We start from the raw sequence: 26,204 nt of genomic DNA on the forward strand, positions 1-26,204 counted from the left end.
CACCAACTGGAACAGTTTTTTCCCCTCAAATTTTCCGCTCAACCCCTCCCAATTGGGTATAGAAAAGCCAGACCAGCTATTCGTACTGCAGGCAGGCTCTGTTCTGCAGGCAGTGTTGCTGTAGATTGATCGGTCTCTCCAACCTACATTAGTCGAGTAGCTATACCCCCACATCCACCACAATCCCACACAAACAATGGGAAACAATACATCGACCACGAGAAAATCGCTGGCAACGGTGCGTCACGTGACCCCGTCTCGTAAATCGCATCTGTCAGCGGCCAATCACCACAATTTGGAGGAAGAGTTCAGCGACCTCATTTTGCACGAGGTCAAGCGCCAGAAACATGATTCCGGCCTGACGGACGCTTGGAACAGTCTGGCAGCCGGCGCTGGTTCGGAAGACCGGGATCGCACAGCCGAGGCGGTCGTTTCTTTGGCTGAAAAGGGACATTTCTCCAATGACCTACTTGAGGATGAATTCAACGAATTGGGGCACGGGGTGTTGGAGAATGGTGCTGGCGACGAAGTTCTGCGGAACATCTTGCCCTCGGCGCCCGTTGAAACCGTCAATCTGGCTGGTCTGGGCGACAGTGGGAACACTGTTCAGAACCCTAGTTTTGAGCACATTGAGGAGCCAGGAAGCTCCAATTTCGGTAAATATACGATGCCGGCCGACGACGCTACCGGCTCGGCCATGGCCGTGGATTCTCCGGGCGCTGCAGGCAGCGCACAGGGCAATACCTACGGGAACATAAGCAGTAACTATGGGGCAGCATCCTCATCTGATAGTGGTTTTGATAATAATATGTTGACGGGCGTGGACTTTACACGTGCAGCGCTGCCTGCCATGGCTCGCCAGCGTCCGCAACCGCCATCTAGGCTCGCTCGAGGTCACTCGACTGAAAGCGCCAATAGCAACTCGCGGACGTCTGTGGCCCAACTCATTCCAGTAAAAATCAAGTGGGTGAACCAGACGCGCGAAAACATTGTCAAGGTCTCGATCATTGGGTCGTTTTCCAACTGGCGCGATGTAATCAAGCTCAAGCGGTCGCTGCACAACCCCAACGAGTATCTGACCACAGTTAAGCTACCCTTGGGTGTGCACAAGTTGTTGTACGTGGTCAACAACGAGTATCGTGTGCTGGAGCTGCTACCCACTGCCACTGATCAGGAGGGTATTTTTTTTAATTGGTTCGAGGTTCTCGACCCACACCATCTATTCAACAACAACCCCAACATCTATCACCACTCCAATCTTTCTCTGGGCGGAACTGACGGTGGAATCGTCCAGGTGGCTGGCGAGCATGATGCTAGTCAAATCCAGAAGAAATCGATGTCGTTTTTGGCCAAGGTATCCAAGCAGGAGAAAGAGTCAATTTCTGAACACGTTGAGTACGCGGCACATGGCTCAACCGAGACAGAGCATGTTGATCACGGTGACAACAACTATTCTACCTACCATGAGCATTCCTCGACGTCTTTGATTGAAGATTACCCCGCAGAACCAAAATTGGAGTATTCTTCTGAGATCCCAGAGATGCTCATGGACTACAACTACTTCAAGAACAAGGGCACGGACTATGAACTTCCCGAACCTCCACAGTTGCCAGCCCATTTGAACAATGTGTTGCTCAATAAGATGTCGTCCAATCTGAACCATCACCAAGCCAACAACATCCCACAGGTTACTTCGGGAAACCGCCCTGCCTTGAGACGTGCAGACAGCTCCTACTATGCCTCCAACGGTGAGTCGTACCACCGGGTTATTCCAAACCATGTGATCTTAAACCATTTGATGACCACATCTATTCGAAACGACGTTCTAACTGTGGCGTGCATTACCCGGTATTCTGGTAAATTTGTGACACAAGTGATGCATTCGCCCGCAGATGTACTTCCTGATGCGTGAGCTAGTAAGAGCTAGCTATGATAGAGGAAGGTTCAGGACTTTTGATTGTATTATAAGAGACGACTATTCGAAGATCGTCATGGCTTTGTACAAATAATGGATAAACAATTTTCTGAGTGAGACATTACGGGAGAAGATGGGTCTCGATAGTTTCCGGATAGACCATCGATCCATATCTCCCACAACAAACAGTCCGCGAACACGATCCTGGGGGCCAAACTTTTCGACGACTCGTAATAATCTCAATTATAAATCTCTTCACTTTTCCCTTTTGCTTTCCTCTTCATTCTCTATTTCTCTTTTCCCTCTCTTATCGTTTCTGTACTTTCTCAGGCCTAGGAGTGCATCTAGATGTCTCACATCGGCCTATCAGCCTGCACACACCCGCCCCTCCACTACCACATTGTGTCACACCTGAAACACCCACTAGTCTCTTTTTGCAGCCACCTCCACAAACGCAAAACACCTACCGCCAACGCTCAAAACCTCCAGCATGTCGTGGAAAGGGCTCAAAAAAGCAATCAACCGCGCGGGCGCCCAAGTAATGCTCAAAACGGGCCAGTACGACGAAACCGCAGATCTCTCCTTCGACTACGAAGAGAAAAGATACCGCGCCATGGAAACGGTGTCGTCACGGCTTCACAAGGAGCTCCGACACTATATGGAGACGCTTCGCACGCTAACCACTGCCCAGGAGAGCATGACGCTGGTGCTCGCTGGGTTTTATGGCGAGGACGAGAACAACGTAGCACATTTGTACCATTCGTCGATGCGCGAGGTACTGCAAGGATGCGTGGACGAGCTTGCGGAGCCATATTTGCAGACGGTGTTGAATCCGATCGAGCGGTTCAATCTGTACTTTGGAGACGTAAACGAGGCGATCAAGAAGCGCGCCAACAAGAAAATCGACTATGATGCGCTTCGCGCAAAGGTGCAGAAGCTTGAGGATAGTCCGGTTGAAGATCCGGCCTATGACTTGAAGCTCGCCGACTTGAAAGTGGAAACTGAGGCTGCGAAGAAGACATACGACAGCTACAACGACCGGCTCAAGGAGGAGCTCCCCAAGTTGGTGGAGATGCGTGTTCCATACTTGAACCCACTGTTTGAGTCTTTTGTGAAGATCCAGCTCCGGTTTTTCACTGACAACTACCAGAAGCTTGATAAGGTCCAGACTGCCATGGACACGCAGACCCGGAAGGATTTCATCAACGGGACCCTTGAGCAGCGCATGGATGGCATTTTGGACAAGATTCGGCTGCTCAATATCTGCAAGCCTTAGGTTGCTGGTAGACCTGTTGGTGTTTGGGGATTGAGTTCACATGGCATACAGAGCAAATAGAATTTATATTCTTAATGCTTACTAATTTGTTTATTCTAGTGTGGTTCAAAGAGCTGTGTTTGTAGACTGCCGCCATGTGCGGTAGTGCAGTTCGTTTGGGTTTAATTCTGTCTTCTGCTACTACGTTTTATTTTGGATGTGTCTGGCTTCTACAGAGTTCTTCGATATGTAATAGAGTTGAATTTAGGGTGTTGGAGACCAAATTGAAGATTTTGGTTGGTGGTTTGTTCTTATTTGACGGTTCTGTGTTCTTCGCTTCCTGGAATTGTTCTTAGAAGGAAGGATCATGAAGCTGGTGATAATTTAACGATAGCTCAACTAAAGATGTTTCAAGTTATTGTGATCCTAGAAAGGTTTAGATAAAAACTTCGTATGCTTCAATATTATCCCTTCAGTTCGTTTTCAGAATTGAATCATTTTCAAATTGTAACTTGAAGAAGGATATGGATTGAGCGGAAAAAGGTAGAAATATGCTTCATCCCAAGGTTATTTTAAACTCTGTCTGATCCCAGAAGATTCTAATTCATAAGTTTGGTTTGCAAATGAACATCTTGGCCTCAAGAATATATATTGGCTATTAGAGAAACTCGATTGTTTAAAGTAACAATAGAATCACCACACGAAATTCCGCTGATTCCTCGTTTATAATTACCAACTGACAAGAACAGAATTCCGGGCAAATCCTGAAATAGAGTCATTGCCGAGTCAGTTTCATATTATCGTCCAAAACTTGTTCAACTCCGTTACGAAAGCCACCCTACATTAGTCAGTGGCCACAAGAGCTAACAGAGGATTCATCGATTGAGCAGCTATAAAACCTTTTTTCTGAATTCCATTGATATTCAAAAGTCGGCTCTTTCACCACCAAACACCTAACAATTCATCAAAACACAAGCTCACAAGCCCTCCTTTCCGAAAAAAAAAATCGAACCATTCCAATGACAATCCCCGTCTATAATTTCTCCTTTTTCTCTTTTCAGTCTGAATAGAAAAAAAAATTTAGTTTACTAATGTACCTCATTCAGATCTCTCCACATTATACCTACCAGATCTGATCCAACCTCTTCAATTCTCACACTCCACATTCCCTTGTCTCCTTTATTTCTTAGACGCTTTCAAATTTCAGCTGCATTGCACTCGTTTTTCCTGCTTGACATTATACGACCTGGTCGTCGAGAAATCAGCTCACATAGATAAATTCCAGATAAGGCAAAACTGGCTTTGAAACTGGTAATTTCGGGTATTTCGACGAGAAATCAAGCCTTGAACTTCAATTCGAACAGTCTGGACTGGTTTTTTCGCCATCAAACTGCGTACTTGGTGTATATTTCGCTGTGTTTAAGTCTAAACAGAAACACACCGAAAATACTCTAGAAGCGAGACCCGCGTCTTGTGAAAATTTGTGTTATTGGTGAGTTTGGAAATTCTCCTACAACTTTGCCGTACCAAATATCTCTCTAATGCTTCGAAAAAGACTCTCCCGTTGGACCTCCAGAACGGAAGGCGGAGATGCGCCTCAATCAGACTTTAATGACGTATTCTGGACGAGCTACGTAGACCTTTTGGCTCGAAACGCTTCCGGAAACCGTGCGCTGGAAATTTTGCCTGTCAACACCAAGAAGTATAGTAGTTCGTCTAGTGCCGTAGCTCAAGTACGGGCGCTTTTCCCGCCTGAACTTCCGCAGCCTTCAACGGCGCAGATCGTTGCGCTGCTTAAATCGCCATTCTCGCAGGGTGGCAATGTTACCCGGGCGTTCTTCTTCATACGGGTGTTTCAATTGAGCATGCAAGGATTCTTCATTACCAACGACGGAGTGGACCTCTGCGGAAACAAAATCCAGCTCTTGGGCGCGGAGAACTGGGAAAATGTTATGTGCTATATGGACGCTCTCTTGTTTTCCATGTTTGCTAAGTTAGATAGCTTTGAGCCTGTCCTCTTCCTTCTGAATCAAAGCCCAAACCCCCTTGTGGGGCGGCTCTCTGCCCTTCTCCGTGTATACGTCAATCTCTTGCGACTGGGAAGTCTCATTACCACAGACCTTTCTCAGGCAATCTGTGAATGTCTCGCGGCGCTTGGTTTCACGGAGGCCACTAGTCATCGCCAACAAGACTGTGCTCCGCTATTCGAATTCTTGACAGAGACATTGGCCATGCCGCTTCTCACTTTCCGCGTAGAAATCCAGCATTCAGGCAAACATGATGACGATGATCGGCGATACTCAAAGGAAAGAATATTGTTTGTGTCTGTACCCGAACCGGCCTCTGATGAGGATCATACTCCAGACTCTATCACGTTAGAAGAGTGTCTTGAACATTATTTCAACAACTCGATCTCGGTGAAAAGAGAGCTTCAAAGAAGAGCGACGCTAGATAGTCAGCCCAGCTTACCTGAAGGTGAGATTGCGCGTCAGTCTGTGGGTGCAAAAGACTTCCCTACATTGGATAGAGTGCGTCGAGGCATGGCCGAATCTTCTTCTGATTCTAAACTTTCCTCTAACAGAATGTCAACAGCCAAAGAGGAGCATAGTGTTCTTACGACGAGATCGTCCCAAGTGCGTGTTCGTACTCGTTCGTCTACATTATCCATCTGGTCCATTAATAGCTTTGAAAACAAATCCCAGGAGGTTATGCTCCCAGCTTGGATGCTTTTGCGTCTTCTTCCGTTTTATACGGATGACAACGATACATGTGGCGGATCAGAAACATTCGCCAAATCGTCTCAAGAGTTCGCCAACCGTAGGCCTGTTTTGCCCATCTGCTTGAAACGCTATTCTTTCTCGAAATCAGACAAAAAGGCAAACCGGTCCAAACGGCGCATCATAATTCCGCCAGTTATCAATTTGCCTCTGTTTGTCGCAGAAGACGATGACTCGAATGAAAATTTAGCCTCTGGTTTCAAATTGGTCTTGGAGAGCGCAGTGTGTCACCGAGGCACCTCAATTGAGTCGGGCCACTTTGTTTCCGCGGTGAGAGTGAAGACGAGTCTGGAGGACGAGTCTTCCGAGGATTCCCTATTGGCGCCCTGGTATCTTTACGACGATATGAGGAAAACTGGTCGTGTTGTTGTTAAGTCATTCAAAGAGCTATTTGATACTGAATGGCCTTACATTCTCTTCTACAGATTGGTTGCTAGCAATGACACCACTATGAGGAAAACCAGCTACGCGCTGTCGGGCCACCCCTCGCACATGTCTTCGCCTGTCATAGCACCGAAAGGCGCAAAGTCTAACTTCTGGTCCGAGGCTGACTCTGAACCAGCGCAGCCTCAAGACGAGAGTAAGGAGCCTGAAACTGGGCCCTCAATTGTGGTCGAAACAATCCATAACTGCGCGCATAATTCAGGACAGGTACAAACGGTTCCAGCAAAAGACCTTCTCCCTACGAGTCCGAAGTATATTGACATCCGAAAGCGTTACTTATGGTATGTTACAGACCGCAAGAAAAACTACTACAAAGAATCTGCTGCTGCATCAAAGACGGGAAGCAATATAAGTATCAGCGTTACACCGCAGTTCAGGCGAAATAGTCAATGGAGCAACCTATCCAACATTAGCGGGTTGGCTCTCGAAAATAGAGAATGCTTGGAGAAAGATCACCTAGACCCGCCTCCTGAGGAATTGGTGAAAGAGAAACATGCCGGTCAAAAAAGCAAAACGCATTCGCTCAAGGGCTTATCGCGAGAAAGCTCCACCAAAGAACGCAAGCATCATATCCACCGAATTTTCAGTCATGACAAGGAAGACCAAAAGATGCCTCATCAACGAACTAAACTCGAAAAAGACAGCTCCAAGTGTCACATTATGTGAATATACCCTTTTCGCGATAGAATTTTTCTTCTCTTAGATACTTATGAATTACAATATTTAATGATACTAGCACCCATGTAAGAACGCATTGAACCCTGCCACCGAAATAGGACATCAAAAAAAGAACAAGAAGCTGAAAATCAGCATTTTAATGGTGACAACATACCAATTTTATCGCTGACAAATTCTTATTTTATCCGTGCAATCTTTGTTTTCAGCGACATCACCTACTGATAAGCCCCGCGATGCTCATCTCATCCCTCATCTCATCTCATCTCGAACACAAATGAGCAAAAGAAAGGTCGACGAAGACTCGGACATTGATGTCAGTTCCACTGACGAATCGGACGTCGAGAACACCCCTCAAGATGCTGAGGAGGAGGAGATTGTGGACGTCGATTTTGACTACTTTGACCTAAACCCAGAAGTGGATTTCCATGCCACCAAGACGTTCCTTCGTCAATTGTTGGGAGATGATGCAACTCAATTCGATATTTCTGGCTTGGCTGATTTGATTTTGACCGAAAATTCTGTTGGAACAACCATCAAGACCGAAGGTCAGGAAGGTGATCCATTTGCATTGCTTAGTGTGATCGATGCCACCACCAATGCAAGCAAGCCTAGCGTAAAGGGACTTTTGGACTACTTTTTGGAGAAGACCCAGAAATCGACTGAGTTCAACATGATCCTCAGAAAGTTGTTGGATCCAAAAAAGACCACCAAAGACAATAGTAAACAATTGCGCGTGGGACTCGTCATCAGCGAAAGAATGATCAATATGCCCGTAGAAGTGGTGCCCCCTATGTACAAGATGCTTCTTCAGGAGATGGAAAATGCTGAGAATGCTCATGAGAAGTATGAGTTCGACTACTTCCTTGTGTTGTCAAAGATCTATAGAATGGTGGATGCGGAGGTTGAATCCGATGAGAAGCAGCCACAAAAGAAGCTGAAGTCGAAGGCTGAGCCGGGCGCCGACCTTGACTACTTCCACTATGAGGATATTGTCCTTGAGGCCAACTCACGCTACCATGCACATTACGAGTACACACGGAAGCTCCAGGAAACGGATTCGCGCCGTGTTTTCACTGAGTATGGAATTGATCCACTTCTCAGTTTGATTTTGTTGGACAAAAAGGGCTTGGAGAAGTCTGCTGTTGAAATGGAGGAGAAGTTCCCTCCATTCTAAGAGAGTTTAGGACTCGAATCAAAAAGAGGCCTATGCAATAGGTTTCTATGTACAGTTACGCAATAAATTTTTTAGGGAGATGACTGAAACATATGTGTCGTTCGTTACTTTTGAAGTTTTTCTATTAAAGGGATGCCAATTGATCTGATTATATGATCTCTTGCCACGGCTCAAATGCGTAAAAATAAAATTTGAATTCAGTGGAAAAGCGTGTTTTCAGTGTTTTGGATTAACTCTCTTTTGATATTAGGCATCGACGATGTATTCCAGAAGTATCGAAATTCAATCTCATAAACATGTTGGAGATGAGACTTTATCGCTTACAAGATCATTATAGATATGAATTTCAACAAACACACCTAGATCTTTTTTAGTTCCAATTTGTGAAACTGCACGACATTCTGTATTTCGACATTTTTTAATATCTGCAATCAGTGGCTCTGATTTTGCAAAAAATGGAAAAAAAAATGTGAAAGAGAGAAAGTCAGATTAATGAACTCTATTGAATCGAATAACAAGCTATCTTACGAACGTTGATAAAAATTTAATATTCATGAAATTCATATTTACAGTTTATCCATGTTCTGCTTATCTGCACTCCGTGTATTGGTTTAAGTAAATACCACAACTACATCAAACAATTGTCGCTGCTCACCCAATGGTGGCTGCTACGCTAGATAACAGACCTCGCGAAGAGCGTGACTTCAAGGATTTCTATAATGATCTCGAGGAATCGTCACGTGTTCCGGTGTTTTTCACAGGGTCTTGTCAAAACATAAATACAGGGCCAAAGCGAAATCTGGTATCATTTGACGTCCCCGAAACAAAAAAACCGAAACCAAAAGGTGTAGTGAAGTGTGCTAGACCGCTTGACGGGAAACCAGTGCGGATTTCAAAGACTTTGGCCTCTTTTGGGTATAAGGGAAAATCTACGATACCAAATCTGCTGCGTGAGACATACACAAGAAGAGATGGCACGAAAAGATCGAGTAAAACTGTATGTTATGATATGGATGAACAGGACGCGGCCTGGCTTGAATGGCTAAACGAAAGATTGACCGCTGCTGTTATTCTGGAAGAGGCTTTCGAAATTGCAATTAGTACACTAGAATCCCTGTGGGCAGCGCTAGAGGCTCGAATGGAGCACATTGCGCCCTCAGGCTTACAAGATAGTAGCGTTTTGACGTTAGATGCTGATTATTCTAGATATGGAAGTGACGACGGCACTGGGGGCGCCGGTTCTCTTACAGAACAACGGTGCGCTGTGTGTAATGATCTGGAGTGCGAGAATACCAATGCTATTGTCTTTTGCGATGGATGCAACATCGCCGTGCATCAGGAATGTTACGGAATTGCTTTTATTCCAGAAGGTCACTGGTATTGCCGAAGGTGTATGGTTAGTAAAGGCACTCCCGTCAGCTGCACTTTTTGTCCAAGCAAGACCGGGGCGTTCAAACAGCTCGACAATGGGCTCTGGAGTCATGTTGTCTGTGCTCTTTGGATCAACGAGGTTTACTTTGCCAATCCTATCTATATGGAGCCCATTGAGGGTGTGGACAATATCCCTAAAAATCGATGGAAGCTTATTTGCTACATCTGCAAGCAACGCGCGGGCGCTTGCATTCAGTGCAGCAACCGGAACTGCTTCCTGGCCTACCATGTCACTTGTGCAAAAAGAGCGGGCTCTTACATGGCTATGGAAAAAGGTGTTCTGGGAGCAGTTGCTTCAAAAGCGACACTAAAATCATTCTGCGATAAGCACGGACCTAGTGAGTGGAATAGGGAACAAGTCCTGTTAGGGATTGCTCAAACGAGACGTTTCTATAGAGACTGTCAATTACTTGTTCAGCAAAACGACCGTCTTACGTTCCGTCGCCAACAACAGAATAGACAAAATGCATTCAAGTGGAAAACGGAGGCTGGAACTCCCATAGCTCCACAAAAATTCATCGACGACTTAGAGCTGGTAATGCTTCAGCTCAATTGCAAAGTCGACTCAAACCATCGTCGTGCTTTACGAGGCCAACCAAGAGAATCTGATACAAACCTGCCTCCAGAGAAAGGTGTCAGATATGCATGTGCTGCGCTCTGTAGGTATTGGTGCCTAAAAAGGGAGTCCAAGCGCGGAGCGCCATTGGTTCGGTTTGGGGCGCTCAATCAGGAATTCGCACCTGCAGAGGATACATCTCATACAAGTCAAAAAGAAGCTGGCGAGCAGCAAAAGCTGCAGAATTCTCTCTTTGGAAACTTATTGCAGGATGACTTGAAGCAATTGATATCAATGTGCCAGCTAGCAAAAGACCGCCAGTTTCTTCTACGCGAGCAATCAGAGACGACATTTGACATGGCCGATACATGTTACTTCCCCATTTCAACGGTGGCACTCAATTTACTCAAAAGCATTCAAATTGAGTCTTTCTTGTCAAAACTTCTGCAATCAATTCTTAATGGAGTAAGCGCCACTGAATTTAAGCTGGACGCAGGAAGTGAGCAGATTACAGTAAATCCAAAAGATCTGGAAAATTCGCAGGACATTGAGATAGCGCGAACTGCATCGGCGGCAATTCGCTTATTACTCCAAGATTTGGGTCTGCACCGATTGCAGTCGTGCAAGGAAATAAATGAGACAATGGAATCTGCTGTTTCCAGTGTAGCGAACGCAAAAAGCACTCCAAAATCGATTAGGCGCGCTGCATCGTCCATCTTGGAGAAATGGTCGGCTCATATTCTACCTGAGCTCAAGAGAGTGGAAGCCTCATCCAAAGCGGTGCCCTGCGTCGAGAACCGAGGCTTGAATTTTGAGCTCAAGAGTTTTACAGGATTCCAGAATCTTGCAACAGAAGATCTCAGTGAAATTGAGTATGATCCATTCACGGACCCGAAAACCGAACGAGCCTTCCGAGAATTTCTCTCCACATAGCCGTAGCTGCAAACAGATTATATCGAAACGTTTTGCTGGCTCCAGTCGATCGTATCCTAATTGGCTCTTTATTGCGTGCATGTCCCCCTCTTCTATAGTCGGTTAATTGGGTGTCTTTCTGCCTGTGTAATGTGTCATGCATCTCAGGCAATTGCGCATCTTTCAGATGTCAACTTTTGGAAATCGTCCTGCAATTGCGCACAGTTATTGCCGCACCAAAAAGCTCTAGTCCTAATTCCAATTCAAGTCTGCAGAAGAATTGTAGATTCCTCATTTCAATGGAGATTCACCAACTTAGTGTAGGCTGAATTGATAGATTCCACATAGATCTTTAAATTTAAAATTATTTGGTCATGATACTCGATAGAAATCTGTGGCACATTCATCTAGACGTTGGCAGCGCCAGGGCTCGGCAGCCACGGCATATTTCTCCGTAGATTTGTCGAGACACGAGTTTTTGTCATCACACGGAACAAGCATTCACAATAAGGAAATTGACCGATACGTCAGACTGATGAGATCAACTGATTCTACGCGACGAACAGCGGATCAATACTCCGAGAGTTCATAACCTTGTATGTACTGTAGCCTTTTCCACAGTTCGAGTACATCAAATACGAAACCTTAACCACTACCTTTCCATCATGTTTCGCCACTCGTAGTCGCGATTAATCTTTATTTACGTGCAGATCGTAGCTGTAAATGGCATCGAATCGCCTCCTTTCGATAAATTTCGTGTATACAAACCCAATCTGAACTACGCCCGTTGTGAAGCTGGCGTTATGTGTGCACGAATGCATTGCACAGTAGCGCTGGTTGTCATTAGCCGTTCGAACTCCACAAGTGCTTTCATGGAACAAAACCGGCTGATGGCCGGTAAACTGTCAAAGAAAATACCACGCATGGGAAAACACTCACGAAAACATTTGGTTTAGTGAATGGCATCAAATTCCCGAAAGGGCTTGCTAAGAAAACAAAATGTTTACCAAGACTGCACATACACAATTCTGTCAACTTTATCAATCAAATTAAGGTTGACGCGTCCCAATACACAGGAGTGACTCCTTCAACGGCGGGTCGGGGAGTGTATCCATGCCAATAACCTATCGTGCATCGGTTGTCAAGACAACCTCCGTTACGTCCAGTGCGTCATCCGCAATCCGATATCCCCCACCCGTGAAATAATGTTCTCATATAAGGTATGTTTCTGGCTGTGCTGTCCGTTTATTCCAACTCCCAACTCCTAAACACTTGTAGGGCCCTTTTGACGGCTTGAGCACCGCGAACTTTGAAGCTTCGTACTGCACTGTTAAGGCTCCTAATTATAGCCTCTTCTGTCGTAGATCGAAAAGAGAGCCTTGTATATTGCCCGATGTACGGTTCCGCCTGGTTTACACACAGCGATTCGGGTGGAAATCCACAGCACAATCCGGCAGAAACTTACTATGTGAACCAGTATACTTCTTGCAACATGGCAGAGTCCCCAAACGTGGCCACCAACATGAACGTTTCGGGTGATGTAATGACGCCTATGCATCCCACGCGGGTGTACTCGTCATTTGGCACCCCCGTGCTGATTCTAGAACCCATCCCTTTTGCAGCCCCTAGGCTGGCGCCAGAGGCAATAGACGAATCACATGGGCTCCGAAGATCCTCCAGGAATTCTTCAACACGACTGCGGAGTGATACGCATCCGACTAGACGCAGTTTGAGATCATCTACTTCCCGATCTCTGAGAAGGTCCACGAGCTCCAATCTGCCGGAAGAGGATATGAGCCAAGGCGACTATGACTATGGAGGCTATCGAGGCTTGAAGCGGAATTTCAGTCGGCGCAAAGTCGAGGACGACATATGGAGTGAAGATGTGCAAGCCGCGTTCGAGGAGGGATTGGCTATCGCGCCCAAGCAGGGTCCGTACAAAATCAAGGTCGATAACAAAATCATCGGGCGGAATGGACTAATATCTGCGTATATTCTAGATAAGACCGGGAAGCTCCGTTCTCGGAAGCAGGTCTCTTCCCATATCCAGGTTGTGAAGAACTTGGGCCAGAATGAAGCCTTGATCGACCTTATAAATAACGGTCCTAAACTCGAAACGCTTGAGGAACAAGAACAACACAATGCTAAGGTCATCGAGATCTTTGAACAGGTATTCAAAGACAAAAGTGTCGACATCCGCGCCAGCGAAGAGAAGAGCTCCAGTCCTACGACTTCAAATGCACACTTGACCGACATCTCGATGGATTATACCGTTTCCAACTTCGAGTTTTTTATTCAGAGCCCTGAGTTTGGCTCCATTTGTCTAACTAGCCAAATCGACATCCCAGCCACAGAGTCAATCATACCAAGCATAGTCTCGGTCTTTCCAGGAATCGAGATGCATTTCCAATACCCGGCACCTATAATTTACAACCAGGTCCGCCTCTGCCCTAATTTATACATTCAAGGTTCCGAGCTACATACCAGATACCAAGTCAATCATCCCACGGGCGGTGATACTCATCTCAACTGCTTCACCTCCGTGATGTCCATGGGTCACGAAGTGTTGAGAATCCACGAAAAAGGCTTTGACCTCAATTTGAGGAAAGCCTTCCTTCCAACCTTCTGGGGGTGCCTATTCCAGAAGTCAAACCAGCTGGCAGCTTCACTTGTCCTAATTTTCCAAGGAATCACCATCAAGCAAGTATTGTACGAGCCTCTGAACGAGTGTGATAAATTCATTTCACGAAGTAGTGTCAAGGCGGTGCTACTCTGGGACTTCACGGTGGTGGACAGAATCGAAGATGCTGTCACTATATCTAGAGCAGAATTGCCTTACATGGAGTTTTCTCATGGTGAGCACTTCGGTCTGGACCATAGTCTTGTGAAGAACGAAGCAGAATCACAAGCCATGAAGAACCTCGATTTAATACCCACTGGTTTGCCTGCTGTTCCTGGCGGGATCGAATCAGACATGCCTCTCGAGAACGCTGCAAAACAAACCCTGAGCTTCTTTCAAGTAGTGCCCTCTTCACAGTACTGGATTCCACCTCATGCTATGTATGGTGCCGACACAAACCATCCTTCTGTCAATGTCGATTTGGCCCATGGGAACAATGACTACCCACGAAGAAACAATTTATAGATCTGCAGCTCGCATTGAATGCACCGTAGACACTGGCTAATTCTTTCCCTTTTATAGTGTTTATTAATGATACATGACGTTCTTAGTACTTCTCGTAACCAACATCTTCCAATCTCTCGGCCTTGGTCAAGACCTCTTGCTCCATATTGTTCATGTACTGAGACATGGCTTCCAACCACTTGTAGTCGTAAGCTCCGAGAATTCTGATGGCAAGCAAAGCGGCGTTGGTACTGTTGTTGATAGCAACTGTAGCAACAGGAATACCACGAGGCATTTGCACAATTGAATGCAAAGAGTCAACACCGTCAAGGGTGGAGCCTCTAACTGGAACACCAATGACTGGCAATGGAGTCATGGCGGCAACCATACCGGGCAAGTGGGCAGCGCCACCGGCACCGGCGATGATAGCCTTGATTCCTCTGGAGGCAGCCTCAACAGCGAATTTGGACATGCGGTGGGGAGTTCTGTGAGCAGACACAATAGTCAACTCAAATGGAACGCCGAACTTTTTCAAAATATCAGCACCCACAGCCATGACAGGCAAGTCCGAGTCCGAACCCATGATGATAGAGACTAAAGGCTTCTCTTTTGGAACAATCTCTTCAGGAATGGATGCGCTTTCACCCAAGATGTAGGCAAGCTTGGCCTCAGCTTCCTCCATAGAGGAGCCAACAATGTTGACGTGGCCCACCTTTCTTTTAGGCTTGCTTTCCTTACCGTACAAATAAACAGAAGCATTTGGAGTCTCCAAAGCACGGCGGCAGATGGCCAACTCGCCGTTGTGAGTGTTGCTGTCACCGATGATGTTAAGCATGATAGCGTTGGTGTTGGTGGTAGACAACTTAGCGAAGTTCTTGGGCATAGGTAAGCCGGTGACGGCACGGATGTGAGCCTCGAACTGATTGGTCACACATGCGTCGATGGTATAGTGGCCCGAGTTGTGGGGTCTAGGGGCAATTTCGTTGACCAATAATTCGTGGTTGGGCAACAAGAACATTTCCACACCGAAGATACCACAGCCTGGGAAGGACTTGACGGCGTTTTGAGCCAAAAGAGATGCCTTCTCGCGCAAAGAGTCGGAAATACGTGCAGGTGCATACACCAAGTGGCAGATGTTGTCTTGGTGGATGGTCTCGACAGTAGGATAAGCAAAGACCTCACCTTCGACGGTTCTGACGACCATCACAGCCAACTCTTTGGTGAATGGACACCATTTCTCGGCATACAAGGATCTGTTGTCCAAGAAAGTAAGTGCCTCTTGGATTCCCTCGGCACTCTTGACTACATAGTTGCCTCTACCGTCGTAGGCCATGGTTCTGGCCTTCAACATGAATGGATAGCCCAATGAAGCGCCAATCTCCTGCAAACACTCAGCAGTGTTCTCCTTGACAGCAACAGACTCCACCACGGCCACACCGTGGTCCATCAAGTGCTCCTTCTGCGTATATTTGTCCTGGATAAGACGGATGGTTTCTGGAAGTGGATAAACTGGGATCGAGCTGGCCTTAGATACCAGTTCCAAAGCAGACACATCCACGTGCTCAATCTCCACAGTCAAAACGTCACATTTCTTTGCGAGTTTTGCGATGGAGTCGGCATCTTTGAACGATCCATCGATGTGTTCGTCCAAAGCGTTGATTTGCTTGGCAGGAGATCCTGCGGCGTCCAAAATGACGGTTTTGACGTTGAGACGGTGTGCTGCTTCGACGAGCATGCGGCCCAATTGGCCGCCGCCAAGAATTCCTACTGTTTTCGAGTCCATGGTGGGAGATGAGTAGTTGGAGATTAGATGGGTGTGTGCAGGTGTGAAGAGGCAGCGATGTGGCTGCAAATGAGTATTGAGATTAGGATTGGGGATTGGAGACTGATGGAAGTTTAGAGTTTTTTGAATCTTGTTGGTTTTTTTTTAAACCAATTGATGGCAATTTCATTCCGATTTGGATTTTGGGTACAGCTCTGTTGTATCACTCGTTTGTTTGTATTTACTTTATTGCGTAGAACTAGGGGAGAACTACTGTTCCTAACTGATAGTTTTCTTGTTCATAGTCGTCAAAAATGTTCCTGATTGAAACCAGGGCTACGGATCGTGGTTCTTGTCGAACAAAATTCACGGAAAGGTTCTTGTATTAAGACTAAATCAAATGGAGAACGGAGCCGATTGGCGCCAGGAAAGATATTTGATTATGATCATGTTGTTGATCCTCGATTCATCGGCAGTGGAATATTTCAAATGACCTCTCATTCCAAAATTTGAAGATCGGTTCATGGGGATCACTGCAAACACAATCTGTTGTCCATTCTCCTTCACATCGGAGTCTACATCCCATCTGTATGCATTGTATTGGTACACAGGGCATGGATAGTTCGCACGCCATATCCCATATAATTGTTAAAAGTTGTGTCGAGGAGATAATCCTGACGAAATCGGATGTCTGGGCTACTGAAGCCAAAATCTCTTGGTTTCCTGTGAATACCGCATCGATGACATCCCAGACATCACACGTCACATATCTCTCGAATCGTTGCTAGAACTGAATATCCTCATTGTCTAATAGTTAAGAAACTTCGACTTCTTGCCCTTCTTGCCCTTCTTGCGCTCACCCTTGGAGTTTCTCTTTCCGCCAGCAGTACTGATCGACTTGAAATCAATGGGCTGATACTTCTGTTCCTCGGCAGGCTTGTCTTGGGAGGATTCGGCCTTCTCTTGTTCTTTCTTTGCCTTTTGTTTCTCCAAATTGGCCTGGATTTTCTCAGCCAATCTCAGGTCACGGTCGTTGACGAAATTGGAAAACTCGGCCTTTCTCTTGATGGATTTAGCTCTCAACTTGGGCTTGGATCTTAATGATTTGGCCATTTTGTGGAGTACTTTGTGGTTTGGAATTTATCTCATCTCATCGCGCATCTGATATGCGATGAGGTGATGAGGTGGGGGACCGTGGGGAATTTTTTGTTGGATTTTTTTAGGTTTGTAGATAGGTGTGTTTTGTTTTGGATATTTGTTTTTATTTCTATTTTTTTGCGGATGATTTTTGTTTTTGTTGCTGTGTTAGCGCTGATACAGAGGGATAGATTGAGTCTAGACGTCTATCAATTGGATTCTGGAAGAAGTGAAATATGTTTCAATTTATTGAGGGTAATTTCCTTGTTTTCTGGTGGATTTGGCAGATTCAGTTTTGTAGAGTGGTTCTGAGCTACGTTAGTGGCTGCAACTTCTGGGGAGATAGGTGTTGTCGTGGCTCAAGATACTTAAATCGTTCTGCAAATTACATTTCGAAATGTTGGATCTTCTCGTTTTATTTGATTGAACTCTAACATAGACTTGAACTTATTTGGTATTTAGCTCAAAATCGAAATTCATGCATACACAAACGCTTAGACTGACTCCATGAATCACAAGGAATAGCGGACAAACCGAATTTAGTCAATTGAAATTCAGGAATAAGCCGTTTCCTACCGCACAGGAGAATTATAGAAGAACGAATGTGATTGGAATTCCAGAGCCCGTTTGAACTCTACTCTCAACAATTGAAACCTGCCAATACAATACCGTCTCAATTGCGACTCGTGATTTGAGATTAATTAAACATCTTGTGACCAAAAGTTAAGCTATAATAGAGGATAAGTGTAGTGTCTTCTCTCTGGGACCCTCTGGTTCCCTCTGAATCCTGTAACAATACAGGGTTTCGCCTATGTACGATCCGAAACCGATTATCTTTTCGTTGGATGATATTTTCGGCTTGTTCTTACAATTACTTTAACCGATTCGATCACACTTTATCATTGTGAAGTTGAGACCCTCCATCCTCCAGGACACATGCTATACATCCTGGCATTCTACGAAAAAAGAATAGTTATCTACACCAACAATTACACAATTTTATTTCTTTGGAACTTAAAACATAAAATTTATTTTTCCATTCCTCTCGCCAAATGACTCTCTGTTATTACCACTGAACCCTGTATTACCATCAATGCAACCATAGCACCAATTGAAGAGCCACAACAGCTACAGCGACCGCAAAAACAAGCAAGACTCCATTTTTCCCAACACAAATCTCAAAAATTAATTGACCCACCACTTTCCCCAATAATACACCACTCCATTCCACACCTGGTCTTAAGATTCCCCTGGTCACGTGCCCTTTCCAGGGCATCAACCCTCGCGCCCTCACCCATTCTCACCCACCATCGCTCCAGTACCAAAAAAGCGTACTGCACACACGCCCCCAAGCCCTCTTGCGCACCTTTTCGCTATGAAAATTTTCTTATAGTCCTTTTCATCACAGACAAAGCAAGATGTATGTATTCCGAGTTGGAGCCATCGAGCCATCTAGCAACATCCATGCAACGACGATAATGTAGAAGTGATCTGCGGGTCAAGAATAGTGGACGCCGCTTTTTCCCGGGCCGTTTTGGGCCCCGTTTGGTTGTGTTGTTGTCCAATGTCGAAAACACAAGTAAAGCAGCCACAAAGACCTTCAAAAGCATCCAAAAGATACAATCTCATCCCGATGAGAGTGCCCATCTTCCCTACATCGAATTGCAGAAGATTTCCCCCTCGCAAACACCCATTTACTAACTATTCAGGGCTAATCTTAGAACTCAAAAGAGACTTGCCGCCTCCGTCGTTGGCGTTGGTAAGAGAAAGATCTGGTTGGACCCTAACGAGACCACCGAGTTGGCCGCTGCTAACTCTCGTCTGGCCATCAGAAAGTTGTACCGTAACGGTGCTATTGTCAAGAAGCCTGTCACCATCCACTCTAGATCTAGAGCCAGAGCTCATGCCGAGTCCAAGAGAAACGGTAGACACATGGGTTACGGTAAGAGAAAGGGTACTGCTGACGCTCGTATGCCTTCTCAAGTCGTTTGGATGAGAAGATTGAGAGTCTTGAGAAGATTGTTGGCTAAATACAGAGACGCTGGCAAGATCGACAAGCACTTGTACCATCAATTGTACTTGTCTGCTAAGGGTAACACCTTCAAGCACAAGAGAGCTTTGGTCGAGCACATCATCCAGGCTAAGGCCGAGGCTGCTCGTGAGAAGTCCTTGAAGGAGGAGGCTGAGGCTAGAAGAGTCAGAAACAGAGCTGCCAGAGAGAGAAGAGCCCAGAGAATCGAGGAGAAGAGACAAGCTCTCTTGCAGGAGTAAACGGGTCCCTAGCTATATATCCTTGTATGTGGTCCCAGATAATACATTACCGTATGACATATTTTCTCTTTCGTAGATTTAATTGTAGAGGTTCCGTTGGACGTGTTGAGCTTTCTATACTTGATAGATTGGTTTGCATGTTTTCCTTGTTGTTTGTATCTATGTGTGATACTTAGTTTATAATCAAGTTGTCTCTTTTAGTTCTCTAGGTAAATAATCGAGATATACCCTGAATTTTTTCAATAACAATGGCCTATTTGAATCGGTACTCAGATTGAAGTGATCTTCAAAATAACCAGCATAATTATCCATATCTATTAACTACTACAACCGCTTTCCAGGAACTAAACAGAAAAGAACGCTCATGGCGGCAGTGAGAAGAAAAACCAAAAAGATCACCCACGCAGAACGCTTCAACAACAATGTTCTCACAAAAGTATCATCTACTCTGATGAACATATGATGTGGCACAAACGATTCCGACCGGCGGCATAACGCAAGAAATGGGTCGATCTTGTAAATGGACGACACCAATGAATAGAAGCCCGCGAAAAACGTCACAAGAACAACACAGCGGTACCGCTTCTTCTCGTCTAGGAAAATTAATGAGAAAGCGATCCAGAAAGAAATGAACAAAAAGAAGAACCCGACCACTATGCGAGAGTTGGTGGTTCTGTTGACGTTCTTGATGGCAATGAAGTTCAAGAAGTTAGGAAGATGGTCGCTCTCCAAGCGACTGAACACATACCTTTTTACCATATTAAAAACGTCTGGATCGTCTCTTCCCTCGACTTGGATCGCATGGACCACTTGGCGGTTAAGATGTGGTGATATATTTAAATTCTTCTCGGAGTCATCCACGAAGTACTTCAAAAGAAGGTTGTGCGACAGTTGGCGAAGCGTCTCGCGCGAAATGAAGTCGCTGGTGGCCTGGGTATCCTTAATAAGTTTCTCCACGAGCGACGGCGTAAGCGAGTGGCGAGGCAATGATGGTGGCCTCAAGCCAATATCGTAATCTTCTACAAGTCGTGACTGTGAAGACACCCGCTTCTCGTTGATTTGCTGCAGGTATGTCTCGTTGTACATGATGGGGCTGGGTGGAGCTACACCCTCGTCCGAGTCGTACGCTTCGATCATATGTCTCAACTTGGGATCTACATTCTTCAAATTGACGTCGCCTCGAAGGAACGCAGACAATCTGTTGGAGTCCTCGTCCTCCAAAATGTGGTCTTTGATGATTAAATCCAAGAGCACAGACAGCGAGATCGACTTGCGGTTGCTTTTCTCCAGCATCGGGAACGAGTCCCTGTTCTCCTCGGTGTTGAACGGATTTTTGCTGGCCAAAGGCGATCCCGACTGGTTCAGCGACTGACGAATTACAGATTCTCTAAGCCCTTTCACGTAATGTTTACAGAGGTTTAAGTGGTTGACCAAGTCGAACCAGAAATCAAGGTAGTCCACGTTGTTTTCCACAATCTTCATGTAGAGATAGAATGTGTGGAGATTCACGGGCGCCTTTGTTTTGTTGGAGAGGATTTCTCCGAGCGTTGGCAACCGGCCAAGTTGGATATTGTTATTTGTGAGGTTTAGACTGGAGAGATTGGCCAAATAGTGGGAGTTTGGAAACTCCAGCTGGAACTTTTCCGTCATTTTGTAAGGGGTATCTTTTGTGGGTTGGCGGGTTCTATTTTGGTCGTTGTTTCTTTGTGTTTCCTGGTTGTTCGACTGATTTTGCTTGTATTTATGATTTCTACAACGATATGATTGTTCAAATGATCGTCACAAAGAAGAAAAGTAGTATCGCGCGGCCAAAGAGGTGGTAGGTTCGCACAGATCAACGATATCCCAAATGGGGAAGGTTACAAGCCGAGTGTTTTGAAAAGTGGCTGGGGGATGGGAATCGCTGTCTTGTCTGCAGGGCGCTGGTTATGCAAAACAGAATTTAGATAGAATGGAAGGGACATCGATGCGGAGTCCGCGAAAATATTCTTAAATTCATCTTTCATCTTTCTCAAGAGCTAAGCGGAGCAACTCGCGCTTTTTCAGCCAGTTTGGCTGGCTTGTTCATCGTATTGGCCGTTATTGTTAGCTGATGTGGGTGCTGCAGGCGCGGCTAAAGGCGCCGTTATGTGTTAACTCAAATTACGAGCCATCAGAAACACCGGACAGCTGACAACGGCATGGTTATCATCGTTTGCTGGAATCGGCGGATAATTCTTCGATTAGCTCTGATTTGCTGAGGCTGTCTGTCATGATTTGGATTGAGACGATATAGTGGAGCAGTCGTTTTTGGGGTTCCTATTTCCAAAAGCGTTATGTGGCAATTGTAACACTATTAAGAAAGAGATTTTCATTTTTTTGGTCTATTGTTCGACGTAGCTGGGCGTTCATTATTTGGAAGACGCCGAAGAATTCTCAACATATCGTGTTTTAGCGTGCATCCTCATTTTAAGGTGTAATGTTTATGGGCGTATTGTCACGCAATTATTGAGAGGACGAATGGGTAAAGCTTACAAAAAAAACTAGTAGGCGACAGCTTCAGAACTGCGCACTGCGAGGAGCGGGTTCCATTCCTCGTCGTATCTAAACACACGGGGTTCGAGATACGGCCAGATGCACTGCGTTTCGGGAAGCAATGACACGATTATCTACCGTGATTACCTCTACTAGAAGATGTAGTTTTAGTATCTCATTCGTACTTTGAGTGCAGCCGCACCACTCATTAGCTCTGTTGGGACCGGTCCATACACAGCAGCCAGGGTCGAGTCAGACCGTAATTCACCAATCGGGCAATTGCCGTATTTTTTTTTTGTTCCAAAGCGTTTGTTTTGCGAACACGGTGTACTCCAGGAAGTCCAGTGTCATTGTCGTATATGCCTTCAGACAATAAAGAAGCGCCGGCAACAGCCGAAATTTCCAAACCGGACAAGGCAATTGCGTATACCAAAAAAGGATGCATGATTCATCTAGCATCACGAATTCTTTTCTCGAAAAATCACCAAAAACTTTTCGGTGGGAAAATACTACCGACGAAAAACGGTCAGGTAGCACCTGGCAACAGACATCTCAAAAATGCAAAGGACGTCTCAATAATGGAGATATTGCTGCAGGAAAATATGAAAGCGTTTGGCCGGCCCATTTGCACGAAACGGCCAAACAACCTAGTGCAGGTGAAAGAACTACAATTGTGCGGGTCTGAAGTTCAGCCGCACGGTCCTGAAAGGAAAAAACCTTATCTTTGGAAAATCACGGATATCCCTGGAAACCTTAAATAACATGAAACAAAAATAACTCTTTGAAGCACTAGGAGTATCGTTTATTTTTACTGGTTGTCTATCATTCGCAGGCTTTAAGCGTAGCCCGGCATTATCTGAAACCGAAACGACGAAACGGATACTCAACTATGATGTAAATATCGCGATCGCTCTAACTATATGCAAATCATTCATCTTATCTTCATTTGTTCGTATTTTGTTTCGCGTCAGGGGTGACCACTGTATCCGCATGGACCGCATGAACCGCATGTTCTCCATTGCAAGGGTATTCGCGGTGGTAAACTGGATAGAGAATGAAGCTTTCTCTATTTGAGTATTCGAGTTTGTGGTGAGATTCTTTTGACAAGGATCTGGTCACATTGGGTGCAAAAACGGCACCTTGGCGCTGGACCAAAGAAGCATGGTCCGGCGCTACATGATTGAAGAAAAAATAGCGACATTCGGCATCAGATTTGCGTCAAAAACCCCCACATCCTGTCTTATCCTGTTTCACAATCACTGGTTATTTTGGGAAACTGCTTCAAACGATCATTTCGTGATGGTTTCCAATTATGGAATCGATACCCCTCATAACTCCAAATACACAGCTTTTGTTCTTTAGATAAAAAGAAACGTACTTTCATTTCTGTGCGACGTATTGCTAATGACACACGAGAGACCCTTCGCCTAGTTGGTTCAGTTCAGCCTTGCCAATTTCATCGCTACCCTTTCAAGACATTTTAGTTCGCTTACGCTTCATTACCTTTCCACTGCAGTCCGGTACATGATAGGCACAGGGGTTAGAGCCACTGCCCTAATTTACACGGGGTACCGATTCAGTTCCTGCGCTGCAGTCAGGTCGCGTGCACACCCCGCGCGCTATCAGTGGCTATCTGCCGTCCTGTTCCGGCAACCGCACGGCATTTTGAAGATATGAAAAAACGTACGGCCCCAAATGTTGCCGGCCCGTGTTTATTTGCAGTCCTTGTCACTTATGCTCAATTATTCCTAATTTAGAGGTCAGGTAACGAAGACATTAATCCCTCCCGGCCAACCGTTAAATCGCGCACCTTTGGAACCCACAATCCACTAAACCATTGAAGAAAACCCGCATGTTTCACCACACCCCATCGCTAGTCTGTCAACCCTACCCGTCCAAATGCACCAGGGGTATCGCCGAAAGACTAACCGTTGCCAAGACTCAGAGCCACCCACCAAAGGTATCTGTGCGTCCTGCAGACCGCACAAGCGCAAATGCGTCATGCCGCTGTTTAGGCGCCTGTCGGTACTGCAGGTGGATATCGCTCGCCCAGGGCTCCGAACGACGGTTACGTCGCTCACGCTCCCGTAACAGCGTAGATCCACTGGCGGGGTGTTGCCAGAATCGCACAAAATGCACTCCATTCCCGGTTCGAATTAAAAGCACATCATTTCCCTGATTGAACCTGTCCGAACTTTTTTCTTTTACCTAAACTTTTGCAACAAACCTCATTTTCGATCACTTCTTCCATTCAAATCATCCGAACCTCAGACGTCCTTGCTCTTATCAATCGAGCAGTTTCGGCGATCCATAATTTTTTCGTTTCTTGCAAAACTCAAGTTCTTCTCAAGCTGGGATAAGTACACAAAAAGCTGTGGAACATCTTGCAAACCGATTGTGCTCTCATCCAAATCGCGCTTATTCAGTTTCCCAACGGCTTAGGCCCTGCATACCTACGCCTGACGACAGAAATTCCCAAACCGGCAATTCTGTAATTCGCACCCAGTTATCAACAGTGAAGTCGTAACCTCGGGCCAGTATTAAAAATTCCTTTGATGTCAAAATGTTGTTTGTAGGCTTGACCAATTCCGCCGGTGCCGTTGGAGGCATCGGCATCAACGTTTCTCTCCTTCGGGAGAAGTTCTCGGTGGCCGAGTACTTTAGACGCTACATTTTCCACAGACGGGGATTGAGCGTGAGTGACTCCGAGATTCGTGCCAGTGATCTTTTCCCTCAGATTTGCAAGTCCGAGATTTTGGCGCTAGACAATTCCTTGAGGGGAATGGCCAAGGTTTGTGCTGCGGATGACTTGGAATTTCCGTTCTTTGGCGAGAATCCCCAGATGGAGGTTCTTGACGACCACTCGGCCGCTGCGTTCCAAAACCCTTACCATGAGCAATTGGGCTTTGGGTTGGGAATGAACATGGGCATGGGTATGGGCGTGAACATGGGCATGAACATGGGTATGAACATGGGTATGAACATGGGTATGAACATGGGCTATGGTGCTGAGAACCAGACCTCGTCGTCTATGTTTCAATCAAACGGTTTCGACAACACTAATTTGGCTGTCGGAAGTCACAACTCGTCCTCAAGCTTCGATGAATATTCACTCAGTAACTCTTACTCGTCCACCGAATCTCAATCTTTGTCGGGTACCATGCAACATCCTTTGATGGCTCGCGAAGTGGCCACCAAGCTGCAGACCCCATTCATCCACATCCAGAACCTGGCCTTCCCAAAGGTGCTGTACCCAGAGGACTTCTCTGCCGAGGCTCTCTTTGGTACTTCTTCTTTCAACAACGCTTCCAAGAAGACGGTTAAGACAGAGCTCGTTCAACATCCTTACTTTACCGACTTGAAACATCCCTCGGTGTCTGACTCTTACTCGTGTGGCTCTTCAGTGGAGTCTTTTGACTCTCCTCTCGATGAGATTTTTGTGAAGACTGCAGTCGCAGACCCTATGGTTATGCCTGAAGCCCTTTCGCGGAAAAGAAGACTCAACGATACTCCTAGCATGGTACATTCGAGCTCTGATATTGATCTGCCTTGCAGCTACAAGATGGATGCTTTCAAGAAAGTCAAGTGCGAAAAGTCGGGTGACCTTGCCTCTTCATATGGAAGTCAAACGCACCTGAGATCAAAATCCCGGCCCGTTAAGAAAGAGGTCAATGGTGAGACTCGATACGTTTGTGACCATTGTGACGCCGAGTTCCGTGTAAGATCGTACTTGACTCGTCACTTGAAAAAGCATACCAACGCCATGGCATTTGTTTGCCCATTCTACCTGGACGAAGTCGAAAGTGACTACCAGTGCAACGATAAATCTGGGGCCAAATGCCATCCAACTGGTGGATTCTCTAGAAAAGACACCTTCAAGACCCACTTGAAGGCACTTCACTTCATTTATCCGCCCAGAACAAGGTCCAAGGAGAGATCCTCCTTGGGAGGAAGATGCGCCGGATGTTTTGAATACTTCGATAGTAACGTAGTGTGGTTCAAGGAGCATATTGAGCCGAAGGTGTGTCCTGGGTTTGTCAACAAAAGCAGCATCTTTGTGAAACAGGAGATGGATTAAATGCTGTCCGCCAATTTTGTTCGTTCTACCCTTTTATGCTATTCAGTTCTTGTTCCTATGTTCGCCCTACTTTGCATTTTCAATTCTCGGTGTTGACACCCGTCCTGCCATATGGGTCGCAATGTGCTCGACTCATCCTCGGTCTATTTTTCTCTAATCTAATATTCCTTAATTCA

At 45.8% G+C, this 26,204-nt stretch overlaps 10 protein-coding genes across 10 annotated transcripts; 7 read left to right on the top strand and 3 right to left on the bottom strand.

The window, feature by feature from the left end:
• Positions 1-196: 196 nt before the first annotated feature.
• On the top strand, positions 197-1,912 carry PUMCH_004044 (uncharacterized protein; the record flags this gene model as incomplete). The annotated part of the gene is made up of 1 exon (XM_063022995.1): positions 197-1,912. The coding sequence occupies one exon, from the start codon at positions 197-199 to the stop codon at positions 1,910-1,912; it is 1,716 nt and encodes a 571-aa protein (XP_062879065.1).
• A 2,799-nt stretch (positions 1,913-4,711) lies between these two features.
• On the top strand, positions 4,712-7,057 carry PUMCH_004045 (uncharacterized protein; the record flags this gene model as incomplete). Its single annotated transcript, XM_063022996.1, has 1 exon — positions 4,712-7,057. One exon carries the CDS (start codon positions 4,712-4,714, stop codon positions 7,055-7,057), a length of 2,346 nt encoding a protein of 781 aa, XP_062879066.1.
• Positions 7,058-7,343: 286 nt separating this feature from the next.
• On the top strand, positions 7,344-8,243 carry PUMCH_004046 (uncharacterized protein; the record flags this gene model as incomplete). The annotated part of the gene is made up of 1 exon (XM_063022997.1): positions 7,344-8,243. One exon carries the CDS (start codon positions 7,344-7,346, stop codon positions 8,241-8,243), a length of 900 nt encoding a protein of 299 aa, XP_062879067.1.
• A 658-nt stretch (positions 8,244-8,901) lies between these two features.
• On the top strand, positions 8,902-11,163 carry PUMCH_004047 (uncharacterized protein; the record flags this gene model as incomplete). Its single annotated transcript, XM_063022998.1, has 1 exon — positions 8,902-11,163. The coding sequence occupies one exon, from the start codon at positions 8,902-8,904 to the stop codon at positions 11,161-11,163; it is 2,262 nt and encodes a 753-aa protein (XP_062879068.1).
• Positions 11,164-12,535: 1,372 nt separating this feature from the next.
• Positions 12,536-14,287, top strand: PUMCH_004048 (uncharacterized protein; the record flags this gene model as incomplete). Its single annotated transcript, XM_063022999.1, has 1 exon — positions 12,536-14,287. The coding sequence occupies one exon, from the start codon at positions 12,536-12,538 to the stop codon at positions 14,285-14,287; it is 1,752 nt and encodes a 583-aa protein (XP_062879069.1).
• Positions 14,288-14,369: 82 nt separating this feature from the next.
• Positions 14,370-16,049, bottom strand: PUMCH_004049 (uncharacterized protein; the record flags this gene model as incomplete). The annotated part of the gene is made up of 1 exon (XM_063023000.1): positions 14,370-16,049. One exon carries the CDS (start codon positions 16,047-16,049, stop codon positions 14,370-14,372), a length of 1,680 nt encoding a protein of 559 aa, XP_062879070.1.
• Positions 16,050-16,835: 786 nt separating this feature from the next.
• On the bottom strand, positions 16,836-17,141 carry PUMCH_004050 (uncharacterized protein; the record flags this gene model as incomplete). Its single annotated transcript, XM_063023001.1, has 1 exon — positions 16,836-17,141. One exon carries the CDS (start codon positions 17,139-17,141, stop codon positions 16,836-16,838), a length of 306 nt encoding a protein of 101 aa, XP_062879071.1.
• A 1,442-nt stretch (positions 17,142-18,583) lies between these two features.
• Positions 18,584-19,436, top strand: PUMCH_004051 (uncharacterized protein; the record flags this gene model as incomplete). Its single annotated transcript, XM_063023002.1, has 2 exons — positions 18,584-18,585; positions 18,875-19,436. Coding segments are annotated over 2 exons (564 nt in total).
• Positions 19,437-19,760: 324 nt separating this feature from the next.
• On the bottom strand, positions 19,761-21,086 carry PUMCH_004052 (uncharacterized protein; the record flags this gene model as incomplete). Its single annotated transcript, XM_063023003.1, has 1 exon — positions 19,761-21,086. One exon carries the CDS (start codon positions 21,084-21,086, stop codon positions 19,761-19,763), a length of 1,326 nt encoding a protein of 441 aa, XP_062879073.1.
• A 3,427-nt stretch (positions 21,087-24,513) lies between these two features.
• PUMCH_004053 (uncharacterized protein) lies at positions 24,514-26,028 on the top strand (the record flags this gene model as incomplete). The annotated part of the gene is made up of 1 exon (XM_063023004.1): positions 24,514-26,028. The coding sequence occupies one exon, from the start codon at positions 24,514-24,516 to the stop codon at positions 26,026-26,028; it is 1,515 nt and encodes a 504-aa protein (XP_062879074.1).
• Positions 26,029-26,204: the final 176 nt, after the last annotated feature.

Source organism: Australozyma saopauloensis, chromosome 5 (genome assembly GCF_035610405.1).
Source record: "Australozyma saopauloensis chromosome 5, complete sequence".
Classification (NCBI taxonomy): domain Eukaryota; kingdom Fungi; phylum Ascomycota; class Pichiomycetes; order Serinales; family Metschnikowiaceae; genus Australozyma; species Australozyma saopauloensis.